General features: G+C 43.9%; 1 protein-coding gene across 2 annotated transcripts in view; it reads right to left on the reverse strand.

The window, feature by feature from the left end:
• The window catches only part of Sgcg (sarcoglycan gamma), a 53,695-nt gene that overhangs the window by 12,449 nt on the left and 27,563 nt on the right, over window positions 1-13,683 (reverse strand). For both annotated transcript variants that reach the window (XM_021181532.3, XM_029468850.2), the window contains 4 exons: window positions 12,710-12,907; window positions 7,426-7,527; window positions 4,001-4,088; window positions 909-1,028 (listed from right to left, as the gene is read on the reverse strand). In XM_021181532.3, the coding sequence (XP_021037191.1) occupies window positions 909-1,028; window positions 4,001-4,088; window positions 7,426-7,527; window positions 12,710-12,904 (505 nt within the window). In that variant the 5' untranslated portion in view covers window positions 12,905-12,907. The remainder of the gene's footprint in view (window positions 1-908; window positions 1,029-4,000; window positions 4,089-7,425; window positions 7,528-12,709; window positions 12,908-13,683) is intronic.

Raw genomic sequence — 13,683 nt, forward strand, 5'->3', positions numbered from 1 at the left:
GGAAGATACATTGAATCTACCCAACATAACACCCATGCCATCTCAGTAGCGTAGCTACTGAGGTGGTTCAATCATATGTGATCCAAGGGCTGACTAGCAGGTGTAGCATTGGCCACTGTAGCTGTCCAGCCATAAGAATGGGACCACATAGTGCCAGGCCAGGAAAATATCTGCATTAAAACTTCCAGTTACTTTCTACTTACTTTTTGTGTAGCCCAAGTCTCAAATTCATGATCTTCTACTACTGAGTGTTGGGACCACAGGCGCATGCCCCTCCCTGCACCTGCTTTAATCTATTATCTTTGGTTTCCTAGTATTTTTTAGGAATAAAAAGGAAGCCAGAACACTGCTTCTGTCACAAAGGCTGCAACACTAGATCATCACTTTGCATGTGTTTGGGAATGATGCATATGTTGCATAAAATTGTATATCAGGGGTTGAGTCCACCTCCTGCTAACACTATGAGAGAATATTGCTCCTGCAGGCTTGCCTATTCGTGTAGAAAAATTCAGGAAGCGGCTTAATCACAGCTGTCCGCTTGTAGCTCTAGTCTTCCAGAAACACAGCAAGTGAGTTTACAACAGGTTCTGAAAATGGTTTTCATAGAATTGTTTTTCTGCTGAAGGCGAACCCAGTGAGCATTTAATTCCACTAAGTACCGGGCGTAATGGGAATAATGCCAGATGTGGATTGTACAGAGAGATCTGCCAGCCGTTGGCTACAGTGACTGGAAAGAGATGAAGAAGAAAGAAAGTGGGTGAAGCTCTGAGGAAGGCCTCATCCTTCAGATACAAACAGAATGTCAAAAGAAATGCCGGGAAGACCGTTAACACAGCCAACTGCCTTTCCTTAGCAGAGTGCAGAGCAGAGCTGGGAATGCCTAGCTGCCCCTGGCTGGCTCCACGGACCTGTTACCCGCAGTCTGCCTGTGCCAACCACAGCGCCCTGCTCCTCCACAGAGAACAGTGGCTTGCCATCTTCAGAATTGATCTGAAAGTGCTGGCTCTGGACTTCTACCATCTGGGCACCTGAAAGACAAATCAGCACAGCATATTAGACGTGTTTACTTTAAGCCACATTGATTCCCTGTTTCTACAACTTTTGTGTCAACCACTACAAAACAATGCACTCACACCACAACATCCCTGCAACGATAATAATACATAAACCCCAAAAAGGCTTAGATGACAGATTTAGTTAGGAATTAAAGCTCACAATTTGCTCAATTTTCTTTTTCTTAAGAAAATCTGGTTTTACTTTTGATAATTGTGGTTTGAATAGGTTTGCCCCACCCCCACCCCATAGACTCATATGTTTGAATGCTTGGCCCATAGAGAGTGGCACTATTAGGATGTGTGGCCTTGTTGGAGGAAGTGTGTCACTGTGGGGGCAGGCATTGAAGTCTCCTATGCTCAAGCTATGCCCAGCGTGGAACACAGTTGCCTGCAGATCAAGATGTAGATCTCTCATCTCCTCCACAACACAGCAATACCTCTTCATAGTGCTGATTCCTCCTGTCATGACTCCCCATGGCTTGCACCTCTTCCTAACCCCATAAAACTGACAAGGCCGTACTGTCCCCTCCTTTTCCCAGGCTGCTTTCTGTCCTCCAGCCCATAAGAGGCTGTCCAGCAGTTTGATTCCCCAGAAACTCTTTCCAGCCAAGGAGTGGTCTAGTTAGGTGTTTTCACTGATAACCATTAGCAGCTGAGATAAAAATACTTTCTAGGAGGAAGGACTTCAGGCCCTGAAGGGGATAGGAACTCCACAGGGAGACCAACAGTGTCAACTAACCTGGGTCCTTGGGGCTCTCAGAGTCTGAACTACCAACCAAAGAGCATACACAGGCAGTACCTAGGCCTCCCCACTCATATGTAGCAGATGTGCAGTTTGACCTTCATGTGGGTCCTGAACAACTGGACTAGAGACTATGACTATCCCAAAAGCTGTTGCCTGTACACTTTCAATGAGAAACTTTCTGTTTAAACCTGCATAACTAGTGACAGTTTCGTGGAGGTGGGAATGGGAATCACATGTGTGACAAAGACAGAGTGCCACCATTGCAGGACACAGAGGATGGAGGGCCAGGGCAGACACAGAGACAGAGAGGAGCTAGTCTGGGTCCATCCTAGTTGACTGTTCTTTAGCTCCCAGAATTTGAAAAGAATTCCCCTTTCAGCTATAAATATAGAAACTATTGTGTTGTGGTTTGGGAGACTGCTCAGTGGGCAAAAAGTAAGGACCAGAGACCCCCAGCACCCATGTGAATGCTAGAGGGCACAACAGCCCACCTGTGGTCTTAGCACTCAGCAGGCAGAGATGAGGGAATCCTGCAGCAAGCTGGAGGCTTGGCTAGCCAAATCGCTGGGCTCTAGGTTCAAGTGAGAGACCATGCCTCCATGTTTAAGATGGAAGGTGATAGAAGAAGACATCCAAAGTTAACCTGTGGTCTCTCACATAGTGTGCATGGAAGACATGAATACACATGTCCTCCAGCACATGTGTGGAAACCCACCCACATATGCATGCACAGCCCACACATATACAAATGCAATTTTCCCTCCTTGGGGGAAGGAGATGAATGTGAACAAAATATATTTTATGCTATTCTCCAAGAAATAATCTTTTAAAACATGTAATTAAGAAACTTTTGGGAGCTGGTGAGATGGCTCAGTGGTTAAGAGTGCCGACTGCTCTTCCCAAGGTCCTGAGTTCAAATACCAGCAACCACATGGTGGCTCACAACTATCTGTAACAAAATCTGATGCCCTCTTCTGGAGTGTCTGAAGACAGCGACAGTGTACTTACATATAATAAATAAATAAATCTTTAAAAAAAGAAAAAGTTCCCCTTCTGAACATCCATTTTCCCACCTATAAAGCACAGGTACTTTATCAATATCCAAACTCCCTGATAAATCACATTAAAAAAATAAGAACAAACAAATAAGCAATTTTTAAGGTCAGGAAAGATTTTCCTACCCCTTATGTGTTATTATATATTTCCCGTGTGTTGTTATTCAACTATATATGGAATCCAGGATTGACACATTCAATAAATGCTCACTGAGTGAGTGAGAAAAGTGAACAATGCCCCTTAAACATCTGAAGCCAGCAGCTGATTAGGGAATTTAAAGAATGGTGCTAAGAGGCTGCATCAGGGACCTAGCATTTGCCTAATTGGAGACCAACTGACTGCTTTTGAAAACTATAGCCAGGTAGATGGGAGCTGGGGAAAGCTGGACACTCTGTAAGCTGCAGTCACTGCGCCCTGTGCAAATGATGGGAGGAGATACACTCGAAAAGGGGGTGGGGGCATGGACCAAGGGGAGTAGGGGAGGAGAGAGGGCATGGGGGAGGGGAGGGAGAGGAGGGAGAATAAGAGAGAAAGAGGGAAAGAGATGAGAAGGGATGGAGAGAGTGTGGATATGCCTCTGGCTCTGGGCCAAGGCCTCTGTTCTCTTGGGCCTAGCTAACTTGGTCTTTTGAATATGACATTCTCTTCTAGAGCTAACCTTCACAGGCCTCTATTGCCTGGAGCTGAAATCGTTTTGATCAAAATATCAGGGGCTGGGGAGGTTCTCAGTGGGTAAACTGTTTGCCATGCACTCAATGAGAACCCAAATCCCCAACTAGGATGCATGTAAAAGCTGGGTGCAGCAATTCACACACGTAACCCCAACCTGTACAGAGACAGGGAGATTCCGGAACTCACTGGCCCTCCAGTCTAACCAAACCGGTGAGCTCCAGACTCAGTGACAAACCTTGTCCTCAGCTGAGGAAGACAGCAGCACGCACACACACGCACACACACACACACACACACACACCCTCTGCCTCTTGGTGCTAACTAACTGTTCTCTATGAACAACACAAAAGCTAGAAGGCTCGTGCTTTATTATTTCTAACTAAGTTTGCAATTCTTTGGAAGAAACCGCCATCTGTTCAGCATCACCCACTGACCCGGAGCAAGTGAGCTGCTGTGAGGACGGCGGACTCACCCACTTTCACCCGGCCTGTGACCTCCCCTTCTGAGTTGCGAGCACTGACTGTCACGTTCTGGGTTGACTGCAGAAGCAGAGATGAGTCCTGGAAAGGATTTACAAAATTAACAAAATACACCTCTATGTATGCATATAGTCTATATTTATACTTTCTATATCACTATACACACACACATATATATTTATTTTTTACTACAAATGTATAGGATCCCAGTGACACACACACACACATATATATTTATCCTATACATTTGAACTAAACAAAATTTTAAATCTCAGACTTATATTATTTTCAGTGTACAAATATATTAACTTTTAAGAATAGGTTATAATAACCCTTCGAGTTTGAAGATGCTGCTCCTAACATGTTAATTAGTTCTCCAGGCAAACAGGGTCTAATGAGTGTTGTATCTTTGCCAAGGCAGCCACAGTGTTTGTTGTCAGGGTTACTTATGTTCAAGACATTTGGAAGGAAGAGATCAGAGAATGGTTAAGATAGTCTACGAGAAATACCACGCTGCTTACTGTCAAAGCACGAAGGTTTCGTTCACACTGTAACAGTGATGCACTGCACATTTCAAAAAGCTAGAAGACATCACTTTTAATGCCTCCACTATAAAGAAATGATCAATTTTGGAGGAAATATGTTTGACCTAGTTCCAACATTACACAATGTATGTATGTGTTGAGAACATCCCAGGGTACTCTTTAAAATGGAAGTTTTGGGAAGGTCAGATGTCTCGGTAGATTACAAAGCTTCTTGTGCGTGACTGAACACCTGACATCCATCCCCACATCCCCTAATGGAGGCAGAGCAACAACTTTTAAAAGTTGTCCCCTTGCCAGGGGTAATCCCAGCACTCGGGAGGCAGAGGCAGGCGGATTTCTGAGTTCGAGGCCAGCCTGGTCTACAAAGTGAGTTCCAGGACAGCCAGGGCTATACAGAGAAACCCTGTCTCGAAAAACCAAAAAAAAAAAAAAAAAAAAAGTTGTCCCCTGCTGCACACACAGAGACACACACACACACACACACACACACACACACACACACACACGCATAAAGTAAATAAAAATTTTGAGAAATATGTAATGTGTGTTTCTTGGTGCTTCATGAGAGTGTGCTTGAGAGAAGGGCCACCGTGACTGTGCAAACTCAGGTCCTCATGCTTGTCAAGTAGGCTCATTACCAACTGAGCCATCTCCCCAGCCCCACACACTGATTTAGAGAGTGCCGTGAAGCCAGCATCGTTAGAAGCCAGAGCAACGTTCACGAAGAAGACATTCTTTCAGCTCAGCACTGGAAATCGGTATTGAATGGTAAACTCTTGAGATTGATAGAAAGCCGCTCCCTAGAAACTCGTAACTAACACATTGGATTCCGCAGGTTTCTGAGGGGCACATCTGCTCTGCACTCATTAGTGTTGTTACAAACTGCTGCACAGCTCGGTCATGGTCATTTGCTTCTGTGTTTTATGACCTGGCTGACATTGATGACATTGCTGACACATTGTGAGCCCTTGATATGGGGTTGGTTTTCTGACTTACTTGCTAACTGTAGTCCCCGCTCTTCTTAAAGCATTGTGGAAATGGCAGCCTGATAAAACACAACTGAAGTCGTTCATTCTAGAAGGTTCCACTCGCTATGCTCTATTTACCTGACTCTGGTCACCAGGTCCTGAGGGATGACTTGGGAATGCAGGGAGAATGGGCTGTCATATTTTACTTTATTCAGACCTGACTTACTAACGAAAACGTGGGCTGATTTTTCTTGTCCTCAGACAGCAGTGTTCTTAACATCTCCAAGTGTGTATTTCAAGAAGTTTAACATTTCCTACTATGGTTAATGTAAGTGCACTACAGCGATCTGCTCAGATCTGACTCATGCATGAATCAGCCACAGTTACAGAGCATCTGCACACGCTCCTTCAGCCAGCAAGAGCCCTAGAAGTAATACGACTTCACCTACAAATACGAGTTCTGCCCGCCCCAGAACCTCCCCTTTGTGTCAGTACTGACTACGACCCTTGTGCTCTAATAGAGAAGAGCATGGCAAGCATGGCTCTGGCAGTCCTTGCCCTTCCCCCAGTCCCTCTGCCTTGCTAAACTGTTAGGTTACATTCTAGAACCACCGAGTGGATGTGCCCCTCAGAAACCTGCGGAATCCAATGTGTTAGTTACGAGTTTCTAGGGAGCGGCTTTCTATCAATCTCAAGAGTTTACCATTCAATACCGATTTCCAGTGCCATTCTAGTGCCACCGAGGCCTATTCCCTTATGTGGCCACTTCTTCCCCTGAGGCTGACCACCAGGTTCCAGCTATCAAAGCATTGAAGTCTAGCAATCAAAAGACCCTGTTGGCTCACCTAATTAGCATACCCAATCAAAACAAACCAACTCAGCTTAACCAGATGGGAGTCTCCTTTCCCCATCATAAATTGTCATTTGCCCATGGGTCATGCATGTCTGTCTTCTCTCTATCTAGAAGTAGTCCTTTGTCCCTCCAGGTCAAATATCCTTCCCCCCTCTCCCTTGTTCCTTTTCCCTTCTCCCTTGTCCTCTATCTCCTCTCTTTGTATCTTTCTCCCTGTTCTCTTGTCCTTCTGGGACGACTAATTTTCTTTTTGCTGAGAACTTGGTCTTGGGGTGCATGGTGCTGACACCAGTCCTTACAACGCTCATTCTGCCATCGGTAAGACACCCTACCAGCTCTGTGGGAATAGCTATGCTTCAGGCTCTGTGATCCTTTTTTATAATTATTTCATAGTGACTGGCGTGGAGCTGCTTATGGTGAGTCTCAGGCTCACAATCCTTTGAGCAGCACAACTCACGCAGAATGTCTGTATGACTGGAGTTTCTCCCAAGGTCCTCAGAGAGCCCGGAGTGCCCCAAATCAAGGCTGTTTGGCTGCTTGTCCCAGTGAAGGGATGTTCAATTGTTCTGGGTAAAGATGTTTTAATCCAGGCTGGAGAGATGGCTCTGTGGTTAAGAGGACTGACTGCTCTTCCAGAGGTCCTGAGTTCAAATCCCAGCACTCACATGGTGGCTCACAAACATCTGCAATGAGATCCTATGCCCTCTTCTGGTGTGTCTGAAGATAGTGACAGTGTACTCACATACATTAAATAAATAAATAAATAAATAAATAAATCTTTTTTTAAAAAAAGATGTTTTAATCCTAAATCACATTATTTTTTTTTACGGGCTAAATTGCTGAGGCTACAAAACTCAGAGCAGACACATTTAAGAACAAAATCTTTATAGTACGTATTCTGTAAGGTCTACTGTCCAATAGCACATTATTAGACATAACATACCATGAACTTGTGTACACACCTACTTGCTAAAAATCCCCTCCGAAAAACAGAATTTCTGTGTGTGACCGTTACTTATTTCCACAGGTTATGTGAAACACGACCTTCTTACCACTCTGGAGCGTATTTCTTTGGCGTACAGCGGAAATAAAAATTCCGACTCCCCTTCCAGGCGAAGTCCATCTGCTGTAACGTGCAAGTGACCCATTCCTATCTGGTAAAGAAAAGAGACAGGAAGTTTCCATTGATTTATTTTTTTGCTTCTTTTCAATTAACTAAAATTACTCATGCATCTTCATAAATTCCTTCCATTTGTCTGTATTTCTCCTAAATATTTGAAGCTTTAGTTGTTTATATTCAATATCTATTTTTAAAAAACCTTTTTGTAAGTACAAAGGTCTATTTGAGAGATGCGTATAAGATTTAACAAATCATTTTATAATAAACACCTAAGACCCATGACCATATTAAAAAATAAAACCTTCCTGTAATGGTTTAATTTTAAGGACATTGATGATTGATTGATTGATTGATTGATTGTGACCACATACATGCCATGGCATCTGTGTAGAGGACAACTTGCAGAGGTTGGCTCTTTCTCTTGGCCATGTGGGTCCCAGGAATCAAACTCAGGTTGTCAGGCTAGGCCCGTCCCTTTGCCTACTGAGCATCCCCGCCCCCCCCCCCCCCGCCCCCCAATGTGGAGCACAGCGGAGGTTTTGCGAGGATATGTAAAGAACAGGAAGTCCTGAGTGAATGTGCATGTTCGGTAGCCACTTCAAGAAACCAGTGCCACAGACAGACTTATGGGAGGGTCAAAGCTTTCCTCCAGGCAAGGATCTGATGAAATTGGTGAGCCACCCTCTCTGGTTCACATTCAGATATTGACAGTGTACAAAGCCCAGAAACTGCAGCTTCCCCAGCCAAAGAATTGCAACCTGAGACTTCTACCTTACCGAGACCTCCTACAGGGAGGGAGACTGCCCAGAGCAGTGCATAAGGAGCCTGCCGAGTAGAGCATGGTGTAATCGGTGCTGCTCCAGCAGATAGATGGGGTGGCCCATGCACCCCACCTTTTCTGGACACGTGTCTATCAGTCTTCATTCCCTCATCACCCTAGTCAGGCTCCCAGGACCAAGCTGTGCTGGACCTGATACCTTGACCCTGCTTTTTAAATTCTAAATAAAGAGATAATAAAATGGACTCTTCTGAGGCATACAATTCTTGAAGTTTCAGCCCACAAATGTATATACGTACACAAACCACAAGCACAATTAGAATTCATTATCCCTTAAGACATCCTAAACATCCTTTTAAGGCTGCATGTTCACTGTGTTCTTGATGAAATAAATACTTATTGGAGAACTTTAACTGAGAAGCACTTTCAGGGAGAGAGAAGTCTGTGTTCCAGGGGCTGCGTTCCTCAAGTCTACAGTCACAAAAGGGCCAGTAAATCAAAGACAAAGCCACGGAGATCATGGAGACCACCTGGCCACACTGGACCACTTCTTCCTTCAGTGTGGGTAGCCTTGGAAGGACCACATTACAGGCCCATGTACAGCACTGATTTCCATGTTCTGAAGCACAGCTGGGCGATGGTCATCCCCAAGTCATCCTCACCCCTGCCATCCTGTCATGCCTTCCACCCAAGAATTCCAAAAAGGCCTCCACATTGACTGAACGTGAACTATCAATTTATTTCCCACATCGTGAAGAGGCTCAGAGCAGAGGAGGCAGCAGCCTTGCTGTTGAGATCTGATAGGGAAAGTCTAGGAGAATCCATGTTTAGTACGGCTTTATGACCCGAGACTCCGTCCTCCTCATCCCCCTGAACACTTGATAAAGACACAAATCGTGTTATGGAGTGAACGCCTCTCCATAGATTTCAGAAGAAACTCCTTAGAGAATACAGTCTGGGGCTTCTCTAGTGTTAGAAAAAGTTATATGTCAGTTTATAGGTGTCCACCTCTGCTTTTTAGCTGTTGCACACTACCCCATGGTATGAATGCAACTTCTCCTTATAGTCTTTAATGTTTGAGAATTTCACACATGCATACTGCATTTTGGTAAAATCCTATCCCTTTCTCTCCCACGCCTCTCTTCTCCTCTACTTTTCCTTCCCAACTTCATGTTCTCACAGAAGACGTTAATCCATTATTTTACTTAAAGAATTGTGACAACTCCTCCCAAACGGTATAAAAGTAGAGCAATTAACCCAGTGCATTTGCAGAGAGACCCAGGAGTTTGTGAGGATGTGTTATAGTCCAGTCAGTATCCTATTATTTAATAGAATACAGATCAAAGACTTCTTGTAACATCCTGGATTAGACAGCATGTCTGAAAAACCCAAAGTAATTTTGTGGTATCAACCTAACATTAAATGTGTGTCACTTCTTAATGTTCATGACTATATACACACACGCTCCTGCAAAGGTCATCTGACCTTTCATTTCTTTTCGTGCTCCAGAATCAAAAAATACTTCTTGAGTACATAATTGCACCCAATACACTGGGATATTGATAAGGAAAGGCATTCTGTGGCTATTATGATAACCATTTAATTGATTTTATAGTTCTGTACAGAGAAGTTGGGATTCAATACAGAATTTGTACAGTCATAAAACAACAAATGTTTTATGTGATTAAGAATCTGGGTCCACTAAAATAAGAAACTAATACTTAATTAAAACCCACGAGCAAAGTATATGGGCATAAAAGCATCAGTTTTCTACAAGGAGGCACCGCAGCATCATTTGTTATATCAAGAGCCATAGAAGAAAGTTGTGGTGATTTGACTGAGCCTGCCCAACAGGCTCAGGAAGTTGGAGCCTTGGTTCTCATCCAGTAGGTGGCGCTGTTTGAAGAGGTTTAGGGAAGTGCAGCTTTGCAGAAGAGTCTGTCACTAGGGGTGGGCTTTGAGATGCTATAGCCTTCCTCTCTTGCCCTTGAAGATGTGAGCTTCTAGTTTCCTGCTCTGGTCACCACACCTGCCTGCAGCCACGCTTTCCCACCATGATGGTGGAGTCATATCCTTCCAGAACTATAAACCCAAGGAAACCTTTCCTTCTACAAGATGCCTGGGTTTATCACAGACACAGAAAAATAACTAAAATATACACAGACGCCCAGCCTTTGTGCAGAAATGCTGGGATTCAGTATTCAGTACCATCATGACACTGCAGAATATTGTCAGGATAAATTCTAACCCGGAAATCACACCCTATATTGTCTAATGTTAAATACACTCATAACTCTAACCTTTACTTAAAAAAAATTTATAATAGATTCTAATGTATGTATAGTAAGTACAGTTATATGCAGATATAATACAAATATATAATAATTGTATACAAATATAATAAATATATTCAATAATGTTTCTCAAGCTATATTTTAATTTTATGAGTATATTACCAGAATGTGTAGAAATGCAGATGTTTACTATGGGGAGACAGTTGATGGTAGCTATTGGCTTGTACCATGACATAGCAGGAACAAAGGCATAGATAATGTAGGGTTCGTTAAGTGCACTTCGCACTAAACCTCAACTGTAGCTATCATTCTTGGGAAGAGTCTGGGCACACATCACACCCTCGGCTGCCTGGGGAAAACATACTGACTAAACTGTGATGTTCCTCACAGTAGCACTTTTATCTCAGTGGATCTATCTTGCCAAATCAATGTATTCTATATTAAATGAGAACCCCATCCCAGAATGCACAGAACAAGGGCTTCTTGTGACATAGCTTAGTGGTAGAGCACTTGCCTAATATGCAAAAGGTCTTGTGTTCAATTCCCAGCACCATGAAATAAACAAAATGTACACAAAACATCAAGGCAAATAAGGCTGTGCAATTATTTTTAACATATGGGAATATTTAGAATAGAATAACTTCTTTAAGACTTCTGGCATTTTATTTACTAAATCTGTTGTGAATATTGAAGTCGTTGCATATACCCTTATGTGTGTCAGACAGAGTGTTGAAAACACGCCAATGTTGCATTGCTCTGGCTTGGGCGTGGTCTAAGTGTGTCTTCCAAGGCAGTGGTTCTCAACCTATGGGTCGAGACCCCATGTGGGTCAAATGATCCTTTCACAGGAGTCACCTAAAACCATTGGGAATGTCAGATTCATAACAGTGTTAAAATTACTATTATGAAGTAGCAACAAAAATAATTTTATGGTTGGGGGTCACCACAGCATGAGGAACTGTATTAAAGAGTTGCAGTATTAGGAAGGTTGGTCGCTGGGGTGGCAGCTTTCTGGACTTTTGAGAGGTAAGTCCTCATGGAAGGCCCTCGGGTCAATGGCAACTTGCACATGAGAGAGTCTGAGATATTTGTCTGGGAGGGGGTCCTAGTTAGCTTTCATGGGAGGGTTGTGATAAAATCCCCAGCTGGGTCCCACCCAGTCTGGCTTTTTGTCTGTCAATTGGATTCTTCTGTATGTTCAGGTTCACACTTCCACCAGGCATCCTGAGGTCCCCCTCAGAGCTGAACCTAAGTCCTTAAACCTCCAGAATTATGAGCTGAATGAACAAGCCTCTTTAGATGAAGTCGTCAGCTTTAAACAGGACATCTCTACAAGCTCCCTACCCCAAAGGCTCGGGGAACATCAGCAGGGAGGAGGCAGAGAGCGTGTAAGAGCTGAAGGAGGGGAGGAGCTCCGGGAAACCTTTTGGGTCTGGCATACTGGGTGCACTCTGGAACTCACGGTAGCTGTGGTTACCTGCACAACATCAAGTCAGCCAAACTCTGACATAGATGGGTAGATCATCTCCGGGCCACAACCCTTACTGTGGAGCTAATCATGGATAACTGCTGGAGAAGAATCACTCTTCTCAGAGGGTGTGGCCACTGGAAGGTAGATGTCCCATGATGCTCCAGTGGATGGATCCACACCCCTGCACTTATGGGCAGCACTAATTGGATTTACTGAGTTATAAAAACAATGGCCTGAAATTGGGACTTAGATCTGTTAGAGAGATATGGAGAGAACCATAGGAGGGGAGAGGGATAAATATGATCATATTTTAATGTATACATATTTAACATATACATTATCAAGAATAAAGAAAAACTAAATGAAAAACAAACGAAAATCATCTTCTTTAAAAACAAACAAATGCTTGCCTCAGGTATTTCATTACAGTAATTTAATTTAGATGAGAGCAGGCATGCAAACACTAAACTATAGCACTGACGACATGAGGAAAATCCAATTCTATAGATGGTAATGGGTAAATGGCCACCAAGGAATCTTGAGAGAATCAACCACAAATTCAAGATTAGAATTTTCCAACCCATAGAGATAATGACTAATGAAAAATACTATGCAATAAATTAAAAAAAAACAGTACAATAATTTACAATGAGTCAGAGAAAGCAATACTCACTGGAGAAAACCACATCACTTTCAGAATCCAGATAGTGAGAGCGAGATTCACAACGAGGATGGCGAGCAGGAGAAGGACGAATAAGTATAGGCAGCGCTTCCTCCATCCGTAAATGCCAATCTTGTAGATGTTCTGGTTCTCGGGCCTCTCTATGTGAGTGCCCTCGGTGACCGTGGTGTACTGTTCTCGAACCATCTTCTAGAGAGGGGAGGAGGGAGGGCAGAGAACTTAGTGGTCAGTACCGATATATCATGAGTCTAGAAAACAATTTTAATCCAGACCAGAAGCCAGGTATGGTGTGTACACCTGTAATCGCAGAGCTCAGAGCGGGGAGGGGAAGGGAGCAGAAGGTTCAAGGGAATTCTTGGTTTCATAGTGAACTCAAGGTCAGCTGCATAAGTCTCTATCTCAAAGGAAGAACAAATGAGCGAGCGAGCGAGAGAGAGAGAGAGAGAGGGGGGGAAGAAGGAGGAGGAGGAGGGGAGGGGAAGGGAGGGGATAGAGGAGAGGGGAGGGGAGGGGAGGGGAGGGGAGGGGAGGGGAGGGGAGGGGAAGGGAGGGGAGGGGAGGGGAGAGGAGAGGAGAGGAGAGGAGAGGAGAGGAGAGGAGAGGAGAGGAGAGGAGAGGAGAAAACAGGAGAAAACAGGAGAAAACAGGAGAAAACAGGAGAAAACAGGAGAAAAAGAAGGAAAAGAGCTTCCTCCAGAGAAGCACGATTTAAATGACCAGGTAACATACAATATAAATAGTTTTACTAAAGAGCTGATTTTGTTGTTTGTACTGACACCAAATGCCTGTGAAAAAGGACCCTAGAAGTTCAGATAATGAGCACCACTGGGCAGAATGCCAGGTACCCAGGGCTTTGGGGTCACACAAAGTGGAACTCCTGTTGGCAAGAGATCATGCTGACCTGAAAACACAGAGCACTCTGTGATCTGTTTATAGCCTTATACTGTGGTCTCCCTTCCCCCATC

Source organism: Mus caroli, unplaced genomic scaffold (assembly GCF_978045245.1).
Source record: "Mus caroli unplaced genomic scaffold, Mus_caroli_1 scaffold_12, whole genome shotgun sequence".
Lineage (NCBI taxonomy): Eukaryota > Metazoa > Chordata > Mammalia > Rodentia > Muridae > Mus > Mus caroli.